Source organism: Arachis ipaensis, chromosome B1 (assembly GCF_059453495.1).
Source record: "Arachis ipaensis isolate K30076 ecotype BB chromosome B1, ASM5945349v1, whole genome shotgun sequence".
NCBI classification, from domain to species: Eukaryota; Viridiplantae; Streptophyta; class Magnoliopsida; order Fabales; family Fabaceae; genus Arachis; species Arachis ipaensis.
Window position 1 is genome coordinate 10,181,291 of NC_142436.1, and position 17,176 is coordinate 10,198,466.

The 17,176-nt window shown below is 32.5% G+C and overlaps 2 protein-coding genes and 1 long non-coding RNA gene across 6 annotated transcripts; 2 read left to right on the plus strand and 1 right to left on the minus strand.

The window, feature by feature from the left end:
• Nucleotides 1–2,943: 2,943 nt before the first annotated feature.
• Nucleotides 2,944–4,453, plus strand: LOC107622425 (putative aspartic protease At2g35615). Its single transcript, XM_016324343.3, has one exon. The coding sequence runs from the start codon at nt 2,967–2,969 to the stop codon at nt 4,062–4,064; it is 1,098 nt and encodes a 365-aa protein (XP_016179829.1). The 5' UTR covers nt 2,944–2,966; the 3' UTR covers nt 4,065–4,453.
• A 3,731-nt stretch (nt 4,454–8,184) lies between these two features.
• On the plus strand, nt 8,185–14,398 carry LOC110269427 (uncharacterized). Its single transcript, XR_002358310.2, has 2 exons — nt 8,185–8,546; nt 14,164–14,398. It is a non-coding gene; the product is annotated as an uncharacterized LOC110269427 (long non-coding RNA).
• On the minus strand, nt 12,808–16,787 carry LOC107622497 (uncharacterized). 4 transcript variants are annotated; one of them, XM_016324611.3, is made up of 6 exons: nt 16,190–16,787; nt 15,829–16,028; nt 15,479–15,568; nt 13,755–13,855; nt 13,465–13,578; nt 12,808–13,111 (listed from the first exon to the last, which is right to left on the minus strand). In XM_016324611.3, exons 2-6 carry the CDS (start codon nt 15,932–15,934, stop codon nt 12,875–12,877), a joined length of 648 nt encoding a protein of 215 aa, XP_016180097.1. In that variant the 5' UTR covers nt 15,935–16,028; nt 16,190–16,787; the 3' UTR covers nt 12,808–12,874. The 4 variants fall into 4 exon arrangements, with proteins under 4 accessions (XP_016180097.1, XP_016180021.1, XP_016179943.1 ...); XM_016324535.3 differs by having other exon boundaries at nt 16,185–16,787; XM_016324457.3 differs by having other exon boundaries at nt 16,164–16,787.
• Nucleotides 16,788–17,176: the final 389 nt, after the last annotated feature.

A 17,176-nucleotide genomic window follows, 5' to 3' on the forward strand; every position in this document is an offset into this window, starting at 1 on the left:
AAAATTATAAAAAAAAAAAGAAAAAGAGAGTGTACTGTTTCTATTCCTGCAAAAGAGAAAGGAAAGAAGAAGAAGGAAAACAAAAAGAAAAAGAAGAAGCTATCTACGATCTACTTTTGTTTTTGTTTTCGTTGTTACCTCCGTACGATTTTGATCCCTGAAGTAAGGACGATTTTAAAACTAAATTAAACTTTAAGAACGATTTTATAAGAAGAAAAAATTTTAACTTATACTTTAAAAACTAAAATTGTATTTAGCTCTAATAATTAACCAGGATGACGAGATCACCAGTGGTTATTTCATCAATGGACCAAAAATTATATTTAAAGAAACAAGTAGTGATTAGTAAAATATATCTTTATAAAAGAAAAACATGTTATCAAAGTTATTCTTGTAAAAGAAAATTGTTTCTGATGTGTTCAAATTACAAGGCAACTCAATTTGCAAATTTTTGGGTTTGGTTATGAAAATAAGATAAAATAAAATATAAAAAAAAAAGATATAAAAGACAAAAATATAAAATATAAAATTTTTATATTTTATTTAGTGATAAACTAAAATAAATTATGAAAGTTTAATTTATTTTATTTTTTTAAAAAATTTGAAAAAAGAATATAATAATAAAAAATATAATTATAAAAAATTAATAAAAATAATAAAATAAAAAATAAATTGTGTCTTTTATTAGTATTTCTATTTTTTTCTGTCAGAATAGATATAAAATATACTAATTCAGTATTTTTGAACACAATATTTTTATTTATATCTCATCTGTTAAACACAATTTTATATCTCAATATCTCCTCGCTATCTTAGTGACTATGCTTGTAATAAATCTAGCCTATCTAAGAAAATTATTTATCCAAGTTCATATTGATGTTAACAAAATTATGCACTTTTTAGTTGAACATTCAAGTGAAAAAAGTCTTTTTAGGTATATGAAGCAATTTTTCAATTTTCACATGGTTAATTTTATTTCTAATCGCATATGTAGTGAGATCTAGAAAATTTTGTCAGTAGGACAAAATATACATACTATAACAATTATTTTTAAAATTATATTTTATTATTGTAAAATATAATTAATTTTTAAATTAACTAAATAATAAATTAAAATATTAAAATAATAATTTAAATAATAACAGATAAAAAAATACACAATAATATAATTACAAATAAATACAGAACAATTGAACAAATTAAAAAGGTACGGTAAAATAAAAATCAACCTTTAATTAAATTAAAAAAAAATTGAAAAATGGAGTTATAGAGAGAATTCTAAACTTCAGAGATGTTACAACTTACTTGCAAAACATCAAACACTAAACTCTGGAGAGGTTGTAACTTGCAAAACACCAAACTCGAAAATATCAACAATAACCTATTAACAATCTAACATCACAAAATCAAAATCAAATACAATTTCAAAATCAATATATAAAACAAAATAAGAAGTAGTTAATAAAAGTAATAGTGAAATCATAGTCTATATACACACTACTAAAGAACTCCTGCTTTGGCTATACTTTCTTCTTATTTGTAGTAAAGGTAGGTAATCACACGAATAAAAAAAAATATGCAATAATAAAACATAAGAGATTAATTTCCTCCACATACATACACTAACTTTCACTTTATAAAAGTTTAATTTTTTTTTTCTTAAATAATTAATAGAATATTTTATAATATAGTGAGATCTTTTAAACTTTTTTTTCATTTATGTATGAACATTGTGACCAAGAGAATAAATAATGAGTCGGGTCAAATTCATTTCGGTAATATTAGGAAAATAAAAAAAATTGTTAGAATTTGTTTTATTTAGCATTCATTAATTATCGTAACAATTAATGAATACTAAATAAAATAAATTATGATTATTTTTAATTGATTTTCTTTGATTACTAAATATTTTTGAATTCATTTATACTATAGGGACAAATAAATTTTTACTATGCAGTGAAAGTTTTTAAAAAATCAGTGGGGACACTTACCCTCACAATGTACTACTTAAATCCGTCCCTGCGCATATGATCGTTTACTGTAAGTAATTTAATCAATTTACAACTATGTAAAATATAGTATCAGATGAATAAGAGAGTTAACTTTTAATTAGTAAACATCAATAAAACTTTTATTATTATAAAATTATTTTTTAATTTTTATTTTTTGGACCATAGAGCATTTAAGATTTAGAATCTAAAATCAAAATAAAAATAATTTTACGATAAAAATTTTATTTTCTAACTGAATTTGAGTAATATCTCAAATTAATTGATTTTAAAAAAATTTTAGTCAAACACTTAGTTTTCAACAAAATTTAATTATTAAATTAGTTTTTAAACTTTTATTTCGTTAGATAAATTAATCTTCATCTATAGAAAGAAACTAATAAAAATTTTAAAAATACTTAGATACTATTATATCTTTATTAAATAAGAATTGAGATTAATTTATCTTATTTTTTTTAATCAAAATTTAATGTGAGAATTGATTTGTTTAATAACATAAAATGTTAAAGACCGAATTAGTTATTGAAATTTGCATAAAATTAAATTCTCTTACAAAAAAAAAATTCACGAATTTACCTAACATCTGCTCTAACATGTATATTTAAGGCACATGATAAACTTACAAATTTAAAAAGTTTTTATTAAAATTAAAAAAAAAATTAAGTTTTTAATACATTTATTTTGTATTTATTAAATAAAAATATTTAAAATTTTTTATTAACAATAAATCAGTAATATTAGTAAGACAGAAAAAAAAATTTAAAATTTGTCTTATATTTTTTTTTGTTACCAAATGTTTATGATAAGTTCTTATCATGTACTCTAAAGAGACACGTTAGTTAAATCCAAAAATTATTAGGTGCCGATTTGAAAATTTATTGGGCGCTCTGTCTCTCTATAAAAGGAGACTAATGGTGTTGATGACTTTGCAACAAGAAACGAATCAAGAGTAAGCGCATGGCTTCCACCACCACTTTCTTCCTTTACCTCATCTTTCTCTTATGCTCAACTTTGAACTTCATGCCCTTAGAAGCACCTCCTCCAGATTTCTCAACAAAAGTTACATATGACCCTGATTCAGATCTATACATAGCTTCCTATTCCATTGGCACACCACCACAAAATGTCCTTGCCTTTGTTGACACAGCAAGTGACGTCATATGGACCAATTCCAAAACAGCATTCAAATCCGCAAGCTCCACCACTTACGGTGCTCTGCCATGTGACGACAAAAGTTTTTGTCAGAAACTAAATCAGAGAACTTGCAAGATTCGTAGTAATCAAAATTGCACCTATAAGATCAAATACTCCGATCAAGCATCAACATCGGGGGTGATTTCGCAAGACAAATTCTCCTTTGATGCAAAGGACGTGGGGATCTTAAAGTTCGGTTACGCTACGGATACAAGCCCTAATTTATTCGAAGGGAAGGACATCAATGGTTGTTTGGGACTAAGCCTTATTACCCCTTTCTCCTTCATCTCTCAATTAGGTATCCAAAAGTTCTCTCACTGCTTCGTTAAAACAAGCTCTAAAAGTACTACAATGTATTTTGGGTCAAAAGCCGTTATATCTGCAAAAGACTCAATACCATTGGTAGACCCCAAATACTACTATGTCAAACTTAATGGAATCAGTGTAGGAAACAAAATAGTCAACTTGAAAAGTCAACCTGGAAGAATTTATGTTGATACTGGTGCTACTTACTCGCGGCTTAAAAAAGCGGTGTATGATCCTTTTCTGAAATTGATAAGAGAAGAGGTGGTTAAGCCTGTTGCAAAGAGTCCACACGATTTCCTCGAGTTCTGTTTTAAGGCGACTAAAGCAGAGGTGGAAAACTTGCCAAAGGTGACGTTTCAGTTCGCCGATAACAAAGTAAATGTTAGTTTTGTGAATGGTGTTACTTATTTGGAATTTGATGGCGGAGTTTGGTGTCTTGCCATTATACGATCGACTGAGAATGACTCGCTGCTGGGGAACTTTCAATTGGCTAACCTCAATGTTGGATATGATATCGCAGGGAAACAGATTTCCTTTACCAATACGAACTGTTAGCCATGCATTTTAGGGTGAATTCTAGTATGTTTACTTTTATAGTAACTATGGTGATTATCAAATATTTTTAAAATTAAAGTTATATTTTGATAATATTTTTTAGCAACACCTTTAAAAAGCGTTGTTAAATAATAAAAAAATATTACTAAAATTTTAACAATATTTTTTAAAATACCATAGCTACTTTAAGCAGAGTAGCATACACATATCAAAATCAACACGTACGCTTGTGTGTGAACCCTTGCATATGTGATAGTATGTAGATCTATAAGAGAATGAAAGAATAAAGGAAGTGAACGTATCCTTCTGGTGTATCATACTATATATAGGTGGAAGACGACGTCCATCTTTCTAGTGTATAATATTGCCTTCTTTGAAGTTTTGAAGTATATGTGTTGTTCTAATATAAAGGTATTTGCTACCATGCACTTTTTTTTTTAACTTTCCAACAAAAAGTAATATTTGAAGCACCAAAAAACGAGTATCACACGTTAGGAAACAACAACAACAACAACATAAGTAATAATAATAATAATAATTTTTTGCCTCTACAATCTACTATTTTTATTTGAGATATTGAAAATTGTTTCAGTCATTAAATTAGTAAAATTAAAAATTTAAAAAGCGGATGACATTTTGTAATTTTTTTTGGTCTAAAAAAGGAGTGTTATGGGTAGTAACTTTTGTGATTTGTAGTTATCAAATAATCATCAATAATATTTTTAATAGTGTAAGATTACTCATTTCTCTTTTACTAATTACATACTAGCCAAAATTTAAAAAAATTGTTAATTTTTTAGACTTTTTCATATTAATAATACCACTTTCCAAATACATTTAAAATGTAAAATAAGAACTATCTTGAATAGTGTGCATTCAAGATATGGCTGCCTGCAATCATTCTAGAGTTTTAGCATCCCATGTAAAGTTGAAGAATTAGTATCTTCTAAATTTTAAATTTTTATTTTAGAAAGTAAAATATAATTTTTTATTTTTTATATTTTTTATTTTATTTATAAAATAATAATAAAAAATTATATTTTTTAAATAAAATTTAAAATTTAAAAAATCTAAATTTAAAATTGGAACGGCCTATATAAAAGTTGCATACAAAATGTGTGTTATTTGAGAAAATTAATAAAGTTGTTACTTATTTTAGTAAATTTTTAAGTCTAGCTTTTTACTATACTTTCAACTAATCAAATGACACACTTCATACCCATCAACCGACCAAACTAAACTTAGCACATCTCACTTGACTTCGAAATTTGCATTATATTCTTCGAATTTATTTTAGGACACTATAGGCGCTACAATACATGACAGATTGACCCTCCTTTAGGAGCCGAGGTCGTGGCAGAAATGATAAAGAAGAGGATTTGGAAGGAAAGGCACAGTCCCAGACTTTAATTTGTTCATTTTGTGGAAGATCATGTCACCTAATTGATACCTTGTTATAGAAAGCATGGTCTCCCTGCACATCTAAAGGATAAATTAATGAACAAGATTAATAGTCTATTTGCTCAAGAAAATAAAAATACTAGTCAGGTCATCAAAATTTATTACTTTTGGTTGTGAGTTAGTTATTAATATTTAAAAATATAGAATAAAATATATTGTTTGATTACTATACTAAAGTAGATTGATGATTAAGTAAGGCCCAAAAACTATAAATTTTGATAATTTTCTAATATTTCTCAAAAAAAAAAGCAAAAATATGATTAATCTATAGCAAAAAGAGAATGAGAATTTCAAAATTTCATTCACATAAGAGTAAAAACAGACTCTACTAACTCTTCTCCAAGACTATGGAGGGTAAAATTTTAGATTTTTAAAAATTAAATAATAAGTTATTTATGATCTTTTATATTTATTTAAAATTATATTTTTATAGATTTTTATATATAAATTAGATATTTTTTATTTATAATTTAAAGGTTTAGTAATTTAAAAATAATAAAAATTTTATATACTTTAACTTGAATATTTAGATTTTAAATTTTATTTTATGAATAAAAGAAAATTAATTTGATTAATAATTTGTAATAATTTGTAAGTAATAATTAAATGGCATTTTTATAGATAACTATTATTTAATTAAATTTGATTTTTAATTACTATATTATCCCTATTTTTATTAAAAATATACTAGTCCTAGCCTTTTTTTCCAAAACAAAATCCTAATCCCCAAACCCACACTCTCCTAACCCTAATTTCATTATACACACTAATTCTAACACACTCTTCTTACCACCTTACTGCCGTTACCCTTTCACCCCGCAATACCCTCACCCAACGGAAAGAAGAAAGAAAAGAGAAGGGGAGAACGAGAAAGTAGAGGGAAGAAAGGGAGAAGAAGAAGAAAGAGAAGAGGGGGAGGGCTGTCCCGCTGTCATTGCCGCAGCCTTGGAGCTCGCCATCGAGCTGCTACCTGCTTGCTGTCGTCGCCGAACCGTCGAGCTGCCACCATGCGCCGTCATTGTCGTCGAACCAAAGGGAGAAAGAGAAAGCTCGCGTTGAGAGAGAGAGAGGAGGAGCCGTCAAGCTAGTGGTGGCAAACGGGCCTAAACCCGCCGGGCCAGCCCGCGTAACCCGCCAAAAAAGGCGGGTTGGGCTGGAAAATTGGGACCGCCAAATAGTAAAAGCCCGCCTAACCCGCATCGCTTAAACCGCAGGTTTTGGTGGGGCGGGGCGGGCTTCCCCGCCGGGTTTAGAATTTTTTTAGCAGGGGGTATTTTTACAATTTTTTTGCCAAAACTCAACTTCTCTCAACTAAACTTACAAGATAATGAAGATGAAAATTGAGTATTTTGGATTATATTTATTTTGTTTTAGATACAATATATATAATTATATTTTGGATTATGTTTATTTTGCTTTGGGAATAATATTTATAATTATGTTTTAGATGAAAACTTGGTTTATAATTATATTTATTAGATATTTATAATTACAAAGACTTTAGTGTTTGTGAATATAAAAATTATAATAGTTAAAAGTAAAAAAAAAAAAGAAAAAAAGAGGTTATTTGGCGGGCTTAGCCCGTCGGCCCGCCAGCCCACCGTTAGGCGGGGCGGGGCGGGGCGGGGCAGGGCGGGGCGGGGCGGGCTTCCCCGCTTGCCACCCCTACGTCGCCGCTGTCTATGCGTCGTCGTCGAACGTCACTGAGAGAGGCAGGGATGTGAGCTGGAGGAGCTGTCACCAATGGTCCGCGCTGCCGCGTCTCGTCACGCTGTCACCGTTTGTCGCTTCCGGTCATCGGGCCTCCATTGCCGTCGTCGAGCCATTTTTCAGTCACTGCCGGAGCTTACATCGTCACTGTTGGTGTCAGACGAGGTCGCTGCCGGTACTGCCGTCGTGAGGTCCGCCGTTCTGCCCGCCGAAACTGTTGGAGCTTGTCGGAACACCACCGAAGCTACAGCTACTCCATTCTCTAGTTTTTCTTTAAGTACAGTAAGTTGTTTTGCTCAAAAAATTCTTTTAGTCATTGTTCTGTTATATGTTGCTGAGGTTTTTGTAGCCTTATTGCCATAAGGTTGAGTTCTGGTTATTCCATGTCACGATTAAAGTGTTGTTGTTGCTGCAAAAGTAATATGGAGTTGTGGTTGCGGCTTGTAAAATCCCAAATTTTCGAAAATTAAATAATTAACTATTTATGAGTTATTATATTTGTTGAATTTTATTTTTAAGAAAATTATTTCTAACAAAAATAATTAAATAAAATTTTATTATTATTAAAATTTAATTTGATTATAATTTATTCTATTAGTTTGAATTATTTATTAAAAATTATTTTAGTAGACAAAATAAAAAAAATTATTATTATTATTATTAGAAAAAAAATGGCCGAAGCCTTTTAAGGAATGAAAAAAGAAAATTTAAAGCTTGACTCATGCACTATCTATATCTATATATATATATATAACGTGGATTCATTCACAGCCAGAAAGCAAAATAAAGATACGAAATATATATATATATATATATATATAAAACGTGGATTCATTCACAGCCAGAAAGCAAAATAAAGATACGAAACGTGGATGGCATGCAAGTATATATATGTTTGGTAATGACACATATTAAGGCTTAATCACCACAAATTTTTGTTCGTTACTATCATCCCTTAATCAATTTTCCTTTTCTCTTCGTTCATTACTAAGTTGAGTTTGAAGAAAATAAAAAGAAAGGGGCCGAGAAAGAAAAGAGAGAACTGTAACCCTTTCATAAGTTTCGGCTTCGATTTCTTAAGTTTCGTAATTCTAATTAAAAATTTAGTCCAATAAAAGTGTTCGTATCTTCCTCCTCTATATATTGGCGTTACTTTTGTCTGGTAAGAGTTGACGGTGACGTAACTCTTCTTCTCTTTGAGTTCGGCCAACTGGAGTTCTAGGAGGCACAGACGATTTCGGACGTTTTTCCTTTCAGCAGCTCGGTCATAAAGTTTTTCCGGAATTTCGAGTATTTCGATTACGTACGAAGGTAGGGGATTTATTTTTAAAGATAAACGTTTTTAATTTATAATGCCTACAAAATTAATTGAATAATTACAAATATATCTATATGTATATATTAATAATAGTAATGTTATTGAGTATGGATTATTGCTGTGAATGTGACTGTTTTCTGATTATTAAGAATTTTGCTGATTTGAGAATTGTTGAGAAAAAGGCTGGTGAATTGTTGAGGAATAGGGAATCCGTAAGGGTGGTTTAGACCGAATTTTAGAGAAAATGCCGCTGAAATTTTATAAAATCTGAGGTTTTATTTGAAAGGTTATTTTAAAAGATTTGGTTTTGGAAAATTAAATTATTTAAAATATATTTAGTTAAGAAAAATTTATTCTATTTTAAAGTTTGATTTATTAAGAAAAATATAATGTTTTAAACCCAATATTTTAAGGAGAGATTTTGTTTTAAGTAAAGAATATATTAATTAATGAAGTGTCTGCCCCAGGAGAGCAGATGTGATATTGTTTGGGCCTTAGTGCTAAATGTAAAGTGGGGACGCCCACACACTGAGAACTGTTTTCCAGATGTACGCTTATTGATTTGGAAAGTCACACTGTATGCGGCCTAGCCGTACGACTTATAAGCACACTGATGCATCTGGAAAGCCATACCTGGGACTTGTGCCTGGGTAATGTCGGGAGCGGGTAGGCAACCGACACATGAGCTCATGGTCTGCGTTAGGGATAGACATGCATCATGTTGTTTGCACATTTGCATTTGATTGCGCTTGCTTGTCTTATTACTTTGTGATTGTATTTTTTGTCTTGTTGTGACTTGCTTGTACATTGAATTGAATCTCTTGCTTGCACTACTTGTTTGTGAGTGTATTAAAGTGATTACGAGTTGACATTTGACTGAGGATTAACTATGTGGCTGAGAGATAGAAAATGTGACTAATTTTATATTTAAGTTTTGATTTGAGTTTAGAGTTTTTTTTTTTTTAAAAAGAGGTAATTTGTTAGCTAAAGTAGAACAAGAGTATTTTCAAAGGGTTTGATAAAAAATATATTTTTATTGAGCAAAGTTAATTATTTGCATTTTATTCCATTACTTTTATGGCATTCCCATTCCCTACTGAGAACGTGTGGTTTGTTCTCACCCCAAATCTTCTACCCTTTCAGTGACACAGGTTCGGAAATTCAGTAAGAAGCTGCAGACGATTAGTAGATTTACTTGTGATTCCTGTTGTTTTTATAGAGTTCCCTCGTCCTTGTTGCTTTAGGGTTTTTTATTTTATCCAGAGGGATAGGTATTGTATTTGAGTTTTACATTGAATTTAATCGTATAACATCTATTATTATTAGTAATTATGTGGTTATTATTATTTGAAGATCTTTTGTTATGTGATTTTAATTACTAAAATATTTTTCTGAAATTTTCTTAAAAACGGAAACGCGATATCGACGTAAAGGCTCAATAGTAAATTTATAATAAAGGAAATCAGGTCCATAACGCCTTACTTTTGGTACGATCATGTCGTGCTAAAAGTTAGGGTGTTACACGGCTGTCGCTGTTGCGGGCCGGGAGAAAAAAGGTTTTTGATATGTTTTATGGCTTACGGGCTTCGACTATTTGAGGTAAGGATTTTTCTTAAACTTATTTTATATTAGATTGTTAAAAATTGATATTAATGCGAAAAATATATATTTGGTGATTATGTGAGTCTTAAGGATTGACTGGTTTATTTTGGATGAATATCACTGTTTACTTGATTGAATTATTGATTGCTTGAGTTGGCGTGCGGTTGTTGATAAAAATTGATCTAAAAAGTTGATTTGATTGTTTGTACTGAAAAGTGGTTTTATGTTGGAAATCGGATTTATATATATGTTTATATTGAAAAAGGGGTTTTGTGTCGGTTAAACTGCTAAAACCCGACAGGTGAGCTCATGGCCATTAGGACAGGCATGCATCATATACATCTATGTGACATTGTTTGGGTGTGCATATTGTAATTGGTTTTTCTATGTAAATATTTCTGTTTTACTGCTAATTGTCATACTTGCTGTATTTGCTCTTGATTGTGTTTGAACCTCCGTACTTGTGATTGTGATTGTGACTGGTTGATTGGATTGTGATGGTTGAGTATTGATTAATTTGCCTGAGGTCGGAGGCCGTGATTGATTATATGTTGGACTGGATGCCGTGGTTTGATTTTATTTTGGGCTGGAGGTCGTGATAATTTGAATTATTGGTAAGTCTGGTTAGAATGAGTTATTGGTATGTGGTGAAATCTTTTGGATTTTGGATATTATGTGTGATTGGGTCTTTTTATAAATTAAAATATGAACTTGGATTTTCGAACATTTAACTGTTGATTTTCAAAAAGATTCATAAGATGAATAATGATCAATGCGGTTGAAAATAATTTTTTTTTATATCTTCTTATGATAATTCTGAAACTCCTCTGATGAGACCGTGTGGTTACGTTCTCACCCCTCTATAAAATTCTCTTTTCAAGATATGCACAACTCCTCTGATGATATTATTGTATTAGCTTAGTTATTATTTTCCTTCGCGTTTAATATTATATTTTTATAAAGAGGGATAGGAGTCGTGATTGTAATATTTGTAAGTTATTTTTATAAGGAACTCATATGTGTGTGTGTGTGTGTGTGTGTGTGTGTCTACGTTTTTAAGAAAAAGTATTTTCAATTTTTCAAAGAAAACAACGATACGGTTTCGAGTTAAAGGCTCCTATTTTATTATTAAGTATATAGAAGACGTCATAATATCCTCGCTATCAAAGTGGCGCAGCCAGAAGCATGATATTCTAATAGTAAGGATGTTACATTATGCATCCACCACTACAAGAAAAATGCTGAATATCATCGGATTTAGCGTTGAACATTAGCGTCGGTTTTACTGGTGGATTTACCGACGGTTTAGGTGTCGAATTCGTAAGGTCAAATCATTACTGACGAATTTTCATTTCTGACAGTAAATTCATCGGTAATGATTGGAGGGAAAACGGAAAAAATAGACGCGAAATTTAGCGTGGGATTTAACGGTGGATTTTTCTGCCGATAAACCCAATTAGTGGAATGCTGCATTTTGATGATCCGTAATGCGTTACTGTCGGATTTATCCGCCAGTAAATCCACTGGTAACGAGCCCTAAAATTTGAAGCGCAAAACATGTAACCCTTCATTTCGAATCCCCTCTCTCTACCCCTCTTCTCCCTCTCTCTCTCTCTCTCTCTCTAACATTCTCCCCGCCTCCGTCAGCCCTGCCGCTTTGTCAGTCCTGCCGCCGCTGGTAGCTCATTTGCAGCCGATGCCGCCTCCTCTCCCCTCACCCTCTGCAACCCACACTCTCTCTAACCCTCTCCTACTTTCGCTGGCCGTCCAACATTCTCCTATCGCCGATGCCATTGCAGCTGTCGTCGCTGCTACCGTCAGCACTGCCATCACTATTGTCGCCGTTACTGCCGTCGCTGTTGTCCCCTTCTTTCTTCTCTACTCCTGCATTCCAGGTTCTTCTTCATTTTAATATTAATGTCAATCTTTGTTTTAGTTATCCTCAGTATTATTATAGGTTATAGTTGTTAATTAGTATTATGTTTGAGTTAGATTTAATTTTTAGTTTTAGAGTATTTAGGTTGTTAAGATAGGACAGATTTAAAGTATTAGGTTTTAAGTTGTCGAAAAGTGTTTGGATTTGTGAAAACTGCAAATGTGGATATATGTCCAATTTTAGGGGAGGTTATGTCAAAAATTTTTTTGAAATAATATAAATGTTGAATGATTTGTGTTGTATATGCTAATTAGTGTTAATTACACTATAAGAAAACACGTTTTTTGCTACGCTTTTAAAGCGTGGCGAAAAGCTGAAAAAAGCGTAGCAATAGCTTTTCGCCACGCTTTTCGAGCTATCGGGACGCTTTTGAAAGGGTCACAACTGCAAGAGTGCCGATTGCTCTATCGCCACGCTTTTCATGACCTATCACCACGCTTTTTTTTGCCACGCTTTTTACAGATTGCCACGCTTAAAAGCGTGGCCATATGTGGGAGATATGGCTACGCTTTTAAAGCGTGGCCATATGTGAGATATGGCCACGCTTTTGAAGCGTGGCGATAGCGCGAGATACGGCCACACTTTAAAAGCGTGGCGATAGCCTTATCAAATTAAAAAAAAAATCTTTTTTCTAACTTTACCTTCATCTGCACAATATAAATTTTCAATCATTTTTTATTACCAAATCTATAAATATAATATGCAATTTTTATAACAAGACAAATCAAACAGTAATTAGTGACATATATAATTTTTGCTATAATTGTTTTATACATTAAAAAACTAATACTCAAATACAAAATAAATCTCGAATTCAAATTCCAAAACTAAAAATTGAAGAAAAATACAGAAATAATACAACTTAAACCCCAAGTCTTTTGCTATTCTTCCTTCCTCTAACCTTCTCAAACTTCCTTCCCTTAGATCGTACATAAGGCTTGATATAGCTGTAAAGAACACCAGAAGCAGACCCAAGTGTTTCACAGCTTCCCTGAAGTTCTTTGGGCCTCTAAGAAGGACCTACATTCATACAACAATATATAAACCATTTCCTAAAATTAACTTTTAAACACGAGGAGATCAATTTACATTTCTAGTATTTCTATAAAATATGAATCCGTAGAGAAGAAATCCATCAAACCATCTTTTTGCCTATCAAATATATTCTTTTCATATCCACGCATACAATATATTTCTGGTAAAGGGACTTAAATGGAGACGAAGGTTTAACATTTAATAGGTGAAGCTATACTGTTATGAGTAAGAAATTGTCATCTCCTTGACATTCAGTTATTTGAGACAATAACTTGAGTGGTTCATGAGTTTTACAGTGGCCAAAGTTGTTCACATGGTCAAGGTTAAAAATGGCAAACCTGAAACACAGCTCCACCTTTTGCCTTTGCCTGTTTATCCAATGATCGCAACAAGGACAAGATAGCAATTTCTTCTTCATCTCGATCTAGTATATCTCCAACTTGAATCAACACCTAGAACAAGAAACAAAAATAAACGTCCACAATGTTAAAGTGATAAATCTCAAACCAAAACCTTACAACTACTTTAGAACTTCATATTCTGATTCTATGCACATTGACAAAAGAGACTAGCGAATAAATTATAATTAAAACTAAAAGCTATCAGTTTCTAAAAACAGGACACGTACCATTTCTCCACCAGTCCATAAGTCTTGACCATCAGAGATCAATACACCAGCCATTTGAAGTGCATATCTAGCCTGCTTAAGATCTCCATGTAGATCTCCAACTATTAAAGAAAAATTGGTTTCAGTGAGATGCATAACAGATAGAAAAACTTGCAACGAAGTTGAACATTATCTCTAAATCTAATTAACAAGAAGACACTCATAAGCAGGTTAATAGAATCAATCAATGGAAAACATCCCATCTACTGAAACTTTCACTTTGACATTGAGAATTTCATGCTAGAGTTCCACCATACAAGGCAATCAAATTAGAAGAACATAATACCAATTATCTTTTGTAGATTGCAGATAAATGAAGAACATAATACTAGGTTAATAACATTGATAATTTTTTTTCTCTTTGGTGTAGATTGCAGATAAATGAAGAACAGCAAAGGTCCTTGTAGCAGCAGGAAAGAAAGTATTGGGACACAAAATGAGATGACTGAGTAATAATTATAATAGTTAGAAAATTGATCAAAGTAGTTGAATGTTTTTTCTAATTGGTATTAAAAGTTTCATTGATCAAGTGTTATGTTCAACAGAAGCATGCAAACTGAAATTGGTGCATAATATGTTGAATCAATTTGGATCATAATTTTTCAGGTGCAGAGACATTTGAAGCTTAAAATTGAAGCATAAGGAAAGTACTTTCAATCATAACACATTCAACAAAAATGATATTAAGCTCAATATGTCATATTCTATCAAGCTTAAAAGCTATTACTGTCATGTTCTATTAAGCAAACAAAATAAATCAATTCAACTAACACATTCAACACAACACAGCCACAACCAACTCTTGCACTTTTAAAGCATTCATATATTAAAAACTGTAATTTTTAAAATAATTCAATTGCAAAATTTGATCAAGTATAAATTAGCAATTACACAAGAATAGCTTTAACAAATTATCATTCGAACAAAATTCACTTTAACAGATTTTGGAAGCATTTAGCAAAGAGTAATGCCATGAATCAATATGAAACTTGGTAGAACTCAACCAAAATTTCTCAAGATTCAAATATGGCTTTTAGACTCCAAAAAAGTAGGATACTTTTTTTCCTTATCTTAAACTCGGTGGTCTATTAAATCTGAAAAACGCTTTCAGGACAATGAATACATTTTATCTCATATAAATATACCATTAGAAAATTGTAGTAGCTATTAAAAAAATATGCAACTAAAAAATATAAGAAAATCATGAATAAGGTGATTAAACATCAATGCAAATTTGCTTTATGCTAAATACAGGATATAATACTACCATTTACAGTTTAGCATAAACAAATTTCATTTTGGCACCTTTGAACTCAGTAACCAAATATAAATACTTGCTGTTTTACTAAATTCAAACATGGATTTTGTTTGAAAAAGCTGCTAACCTTTTCCAAGTTATATAAATAGAACTTCAATCATATGAATGTCAAGGGAAGTTTGATTGGAAAACTATCTATCAGTGCCATTTTAGCTGCCTATATGCTTAAAGTCAAAAATGGAAAGGGAAGCAGTCCAGAAGAATTTCAAATTGTTCAGAATTATTGTTTTCTACATATTTCCATCCAATATTAAACATGACTAGGGTATAAGAGCATCTCATCATTGACGAAATTGTTATCCAATTTTCAAAATTAGCATGCAGCAGATTGACTACCATAATTAGAAGGGAGGGAGTTAGCACTGACCGGTGGCGACGAGGAGGGTTGAGAGATGGAAACGGAGGTGCGATGAGTGAAGGAGAGGGAGACGGCAGCACGACGACTTTGCAACCATAACTAATTAGTTCTAGTATTAGGATCATGTCTATGATATATCAAACAAAAACACTACACATGACTTTGAAAAAAAAATCTCAGTCTGAGGAATCATCAACTAAACTAAACATAACATAAAAACAAATAGAAGGTGAAAGAAAAGCACAAACAGATGACATGGATAATCATAGAAAAACAAGAGAAATCAGAAAAGAAAAGGAGGGGAAAGAAATCAACAAAGAAGCCAACAATCATGAAAGGCAGAGAATCAGAAGCAGAACCTGTTCTTCTGCAATAGTAGAAACTTTTGAGCTGGCAGAGAAACTGTTCTTCTGCAAGAAGCTGCTGCATCAGCATCAGCATCAGCATCAACATGTTGTTGTTCATTTCCACCCAAAGTCAGAGACTTTTCCTGAGAACTCATCTTACTGAACCAGAACAGAATCAACCCAGAACTTGATTTCCTTGGATTTCCTGAGAACTATAAAAAATTCAACAATAAAACATAAATTCAGACAGCACATAACATTCAATGAAAATTAGTAGACCCATTTTGAACTTGCTGTTAGTAAAATTTCGTAAGATGGCTTCAGTTAAATGATGATGGAAGATTTACTGAAAAAGCACGAAGATTTACTCAACAGCTGCGACGGCGACCACACTGACGGCTCCCTCTCGCGCGTCCCCCTCCTCCACGACGGCAACAGTTCTCGCGGCTCCTTCATCGGCAACCAGGAAGCACGACGGTGACTGGCGCGATGGGAGCAGCTCCTCTTTCCCCTCCTCGGCGACGGCGAAGAGCGAAGCACCTCCAGCGGCGGCGACGCGTTTGGTGACGGCTCCTCCTCTCTCATCGTCGCACACACTCTCTTTCTCGGGTTTGACTCGACAGTGGCAGCGGGCTGGTCTTCGACGGAGCTGGTAACAAGGCGGCGTCTCCTTCCTCGAGGTCTCCTATTCCGCGTGGGTGCGGTGGTGCGTGTGTGTATTGTGTTGTGTGCGCTGGAGAGGGGAAAAGGGGGAGTGGGGCTGCGGTGCTGTTGTGAGGGGAAAGGAGGGGAGTGTGGTGGGTGTTAGGTTAGGGTTTGTGAATTAAAAAGGGGTATGGTTAGTATGCCGGAACAGGGAGCACCGGCAATGTTCTTCGGATTGCTGGGGTCACGGAGTACCTGGTTCTTTCGAAAAGGGTTTTTAGGGCTTTTCTTTTCAGGGTGAATACAAAGGGTGGGAAGAGTGTTAGGATAGGAGAAAGGTAGAGTTTCATACAGAGTGTGTAACGTAATTAATTAATTATAACTTTTTTGAAAAAAAAAATTTAATCTTTTTGGTTACGCTTTTAAAGTGTGCCAAAAGAGTTGTAAAAAACGGCCACGCTTTTAAAATGTCACCATAACAAAACTCTATCGCTACGCTTTAGAAGTGTGCCTGTTTCTCTCTATGGCTACACTTTTTAAGCGTGGCAAAAAAAAGTGTGGCCAAATCTCGAATCAATTGTCACCCTCATAAAAGCGTGGTGGCCAAATCTCTAATCTATCGCCACCCTCGTAAAAGCGTGGCCATTAACACTTTTGGCCACGCTTTTAAAGCGTGGCAAGAAAAAAGCGTGGCCATAGGCCTTTTTTCTTGTAG

Coding starts and splice junctions, on each gene's coding strand:
- LOC107622497 (XM_016324611.3), bottom strand. CDS start 15,934: ATGAACAACAACATGTTGATGCTGATGCTGATGCTGATGCAGCAGCTT. Junction 13,579..13,754: donor TATGGACTGGTGGAGAAATG/GTACGTGTCCTG, acceptor TTCTTGTTCTAG/GTGTTGATTCAAGTTGGAGA. Junction 13,112..13,464: donor AAGGTGGAGCTGTGTTTCAG/GTTTGCCATTTT, acceptor GTATGAATGTAG/GTCCTTCTTAGAGGCCCAAA.
- LOC107622425 (XM_016324343.3), top strand. CDS start 2,967: ATGGCTTCCACCACCACTTTCTTCCTTTACCTCATCTTTCTCTTATGC.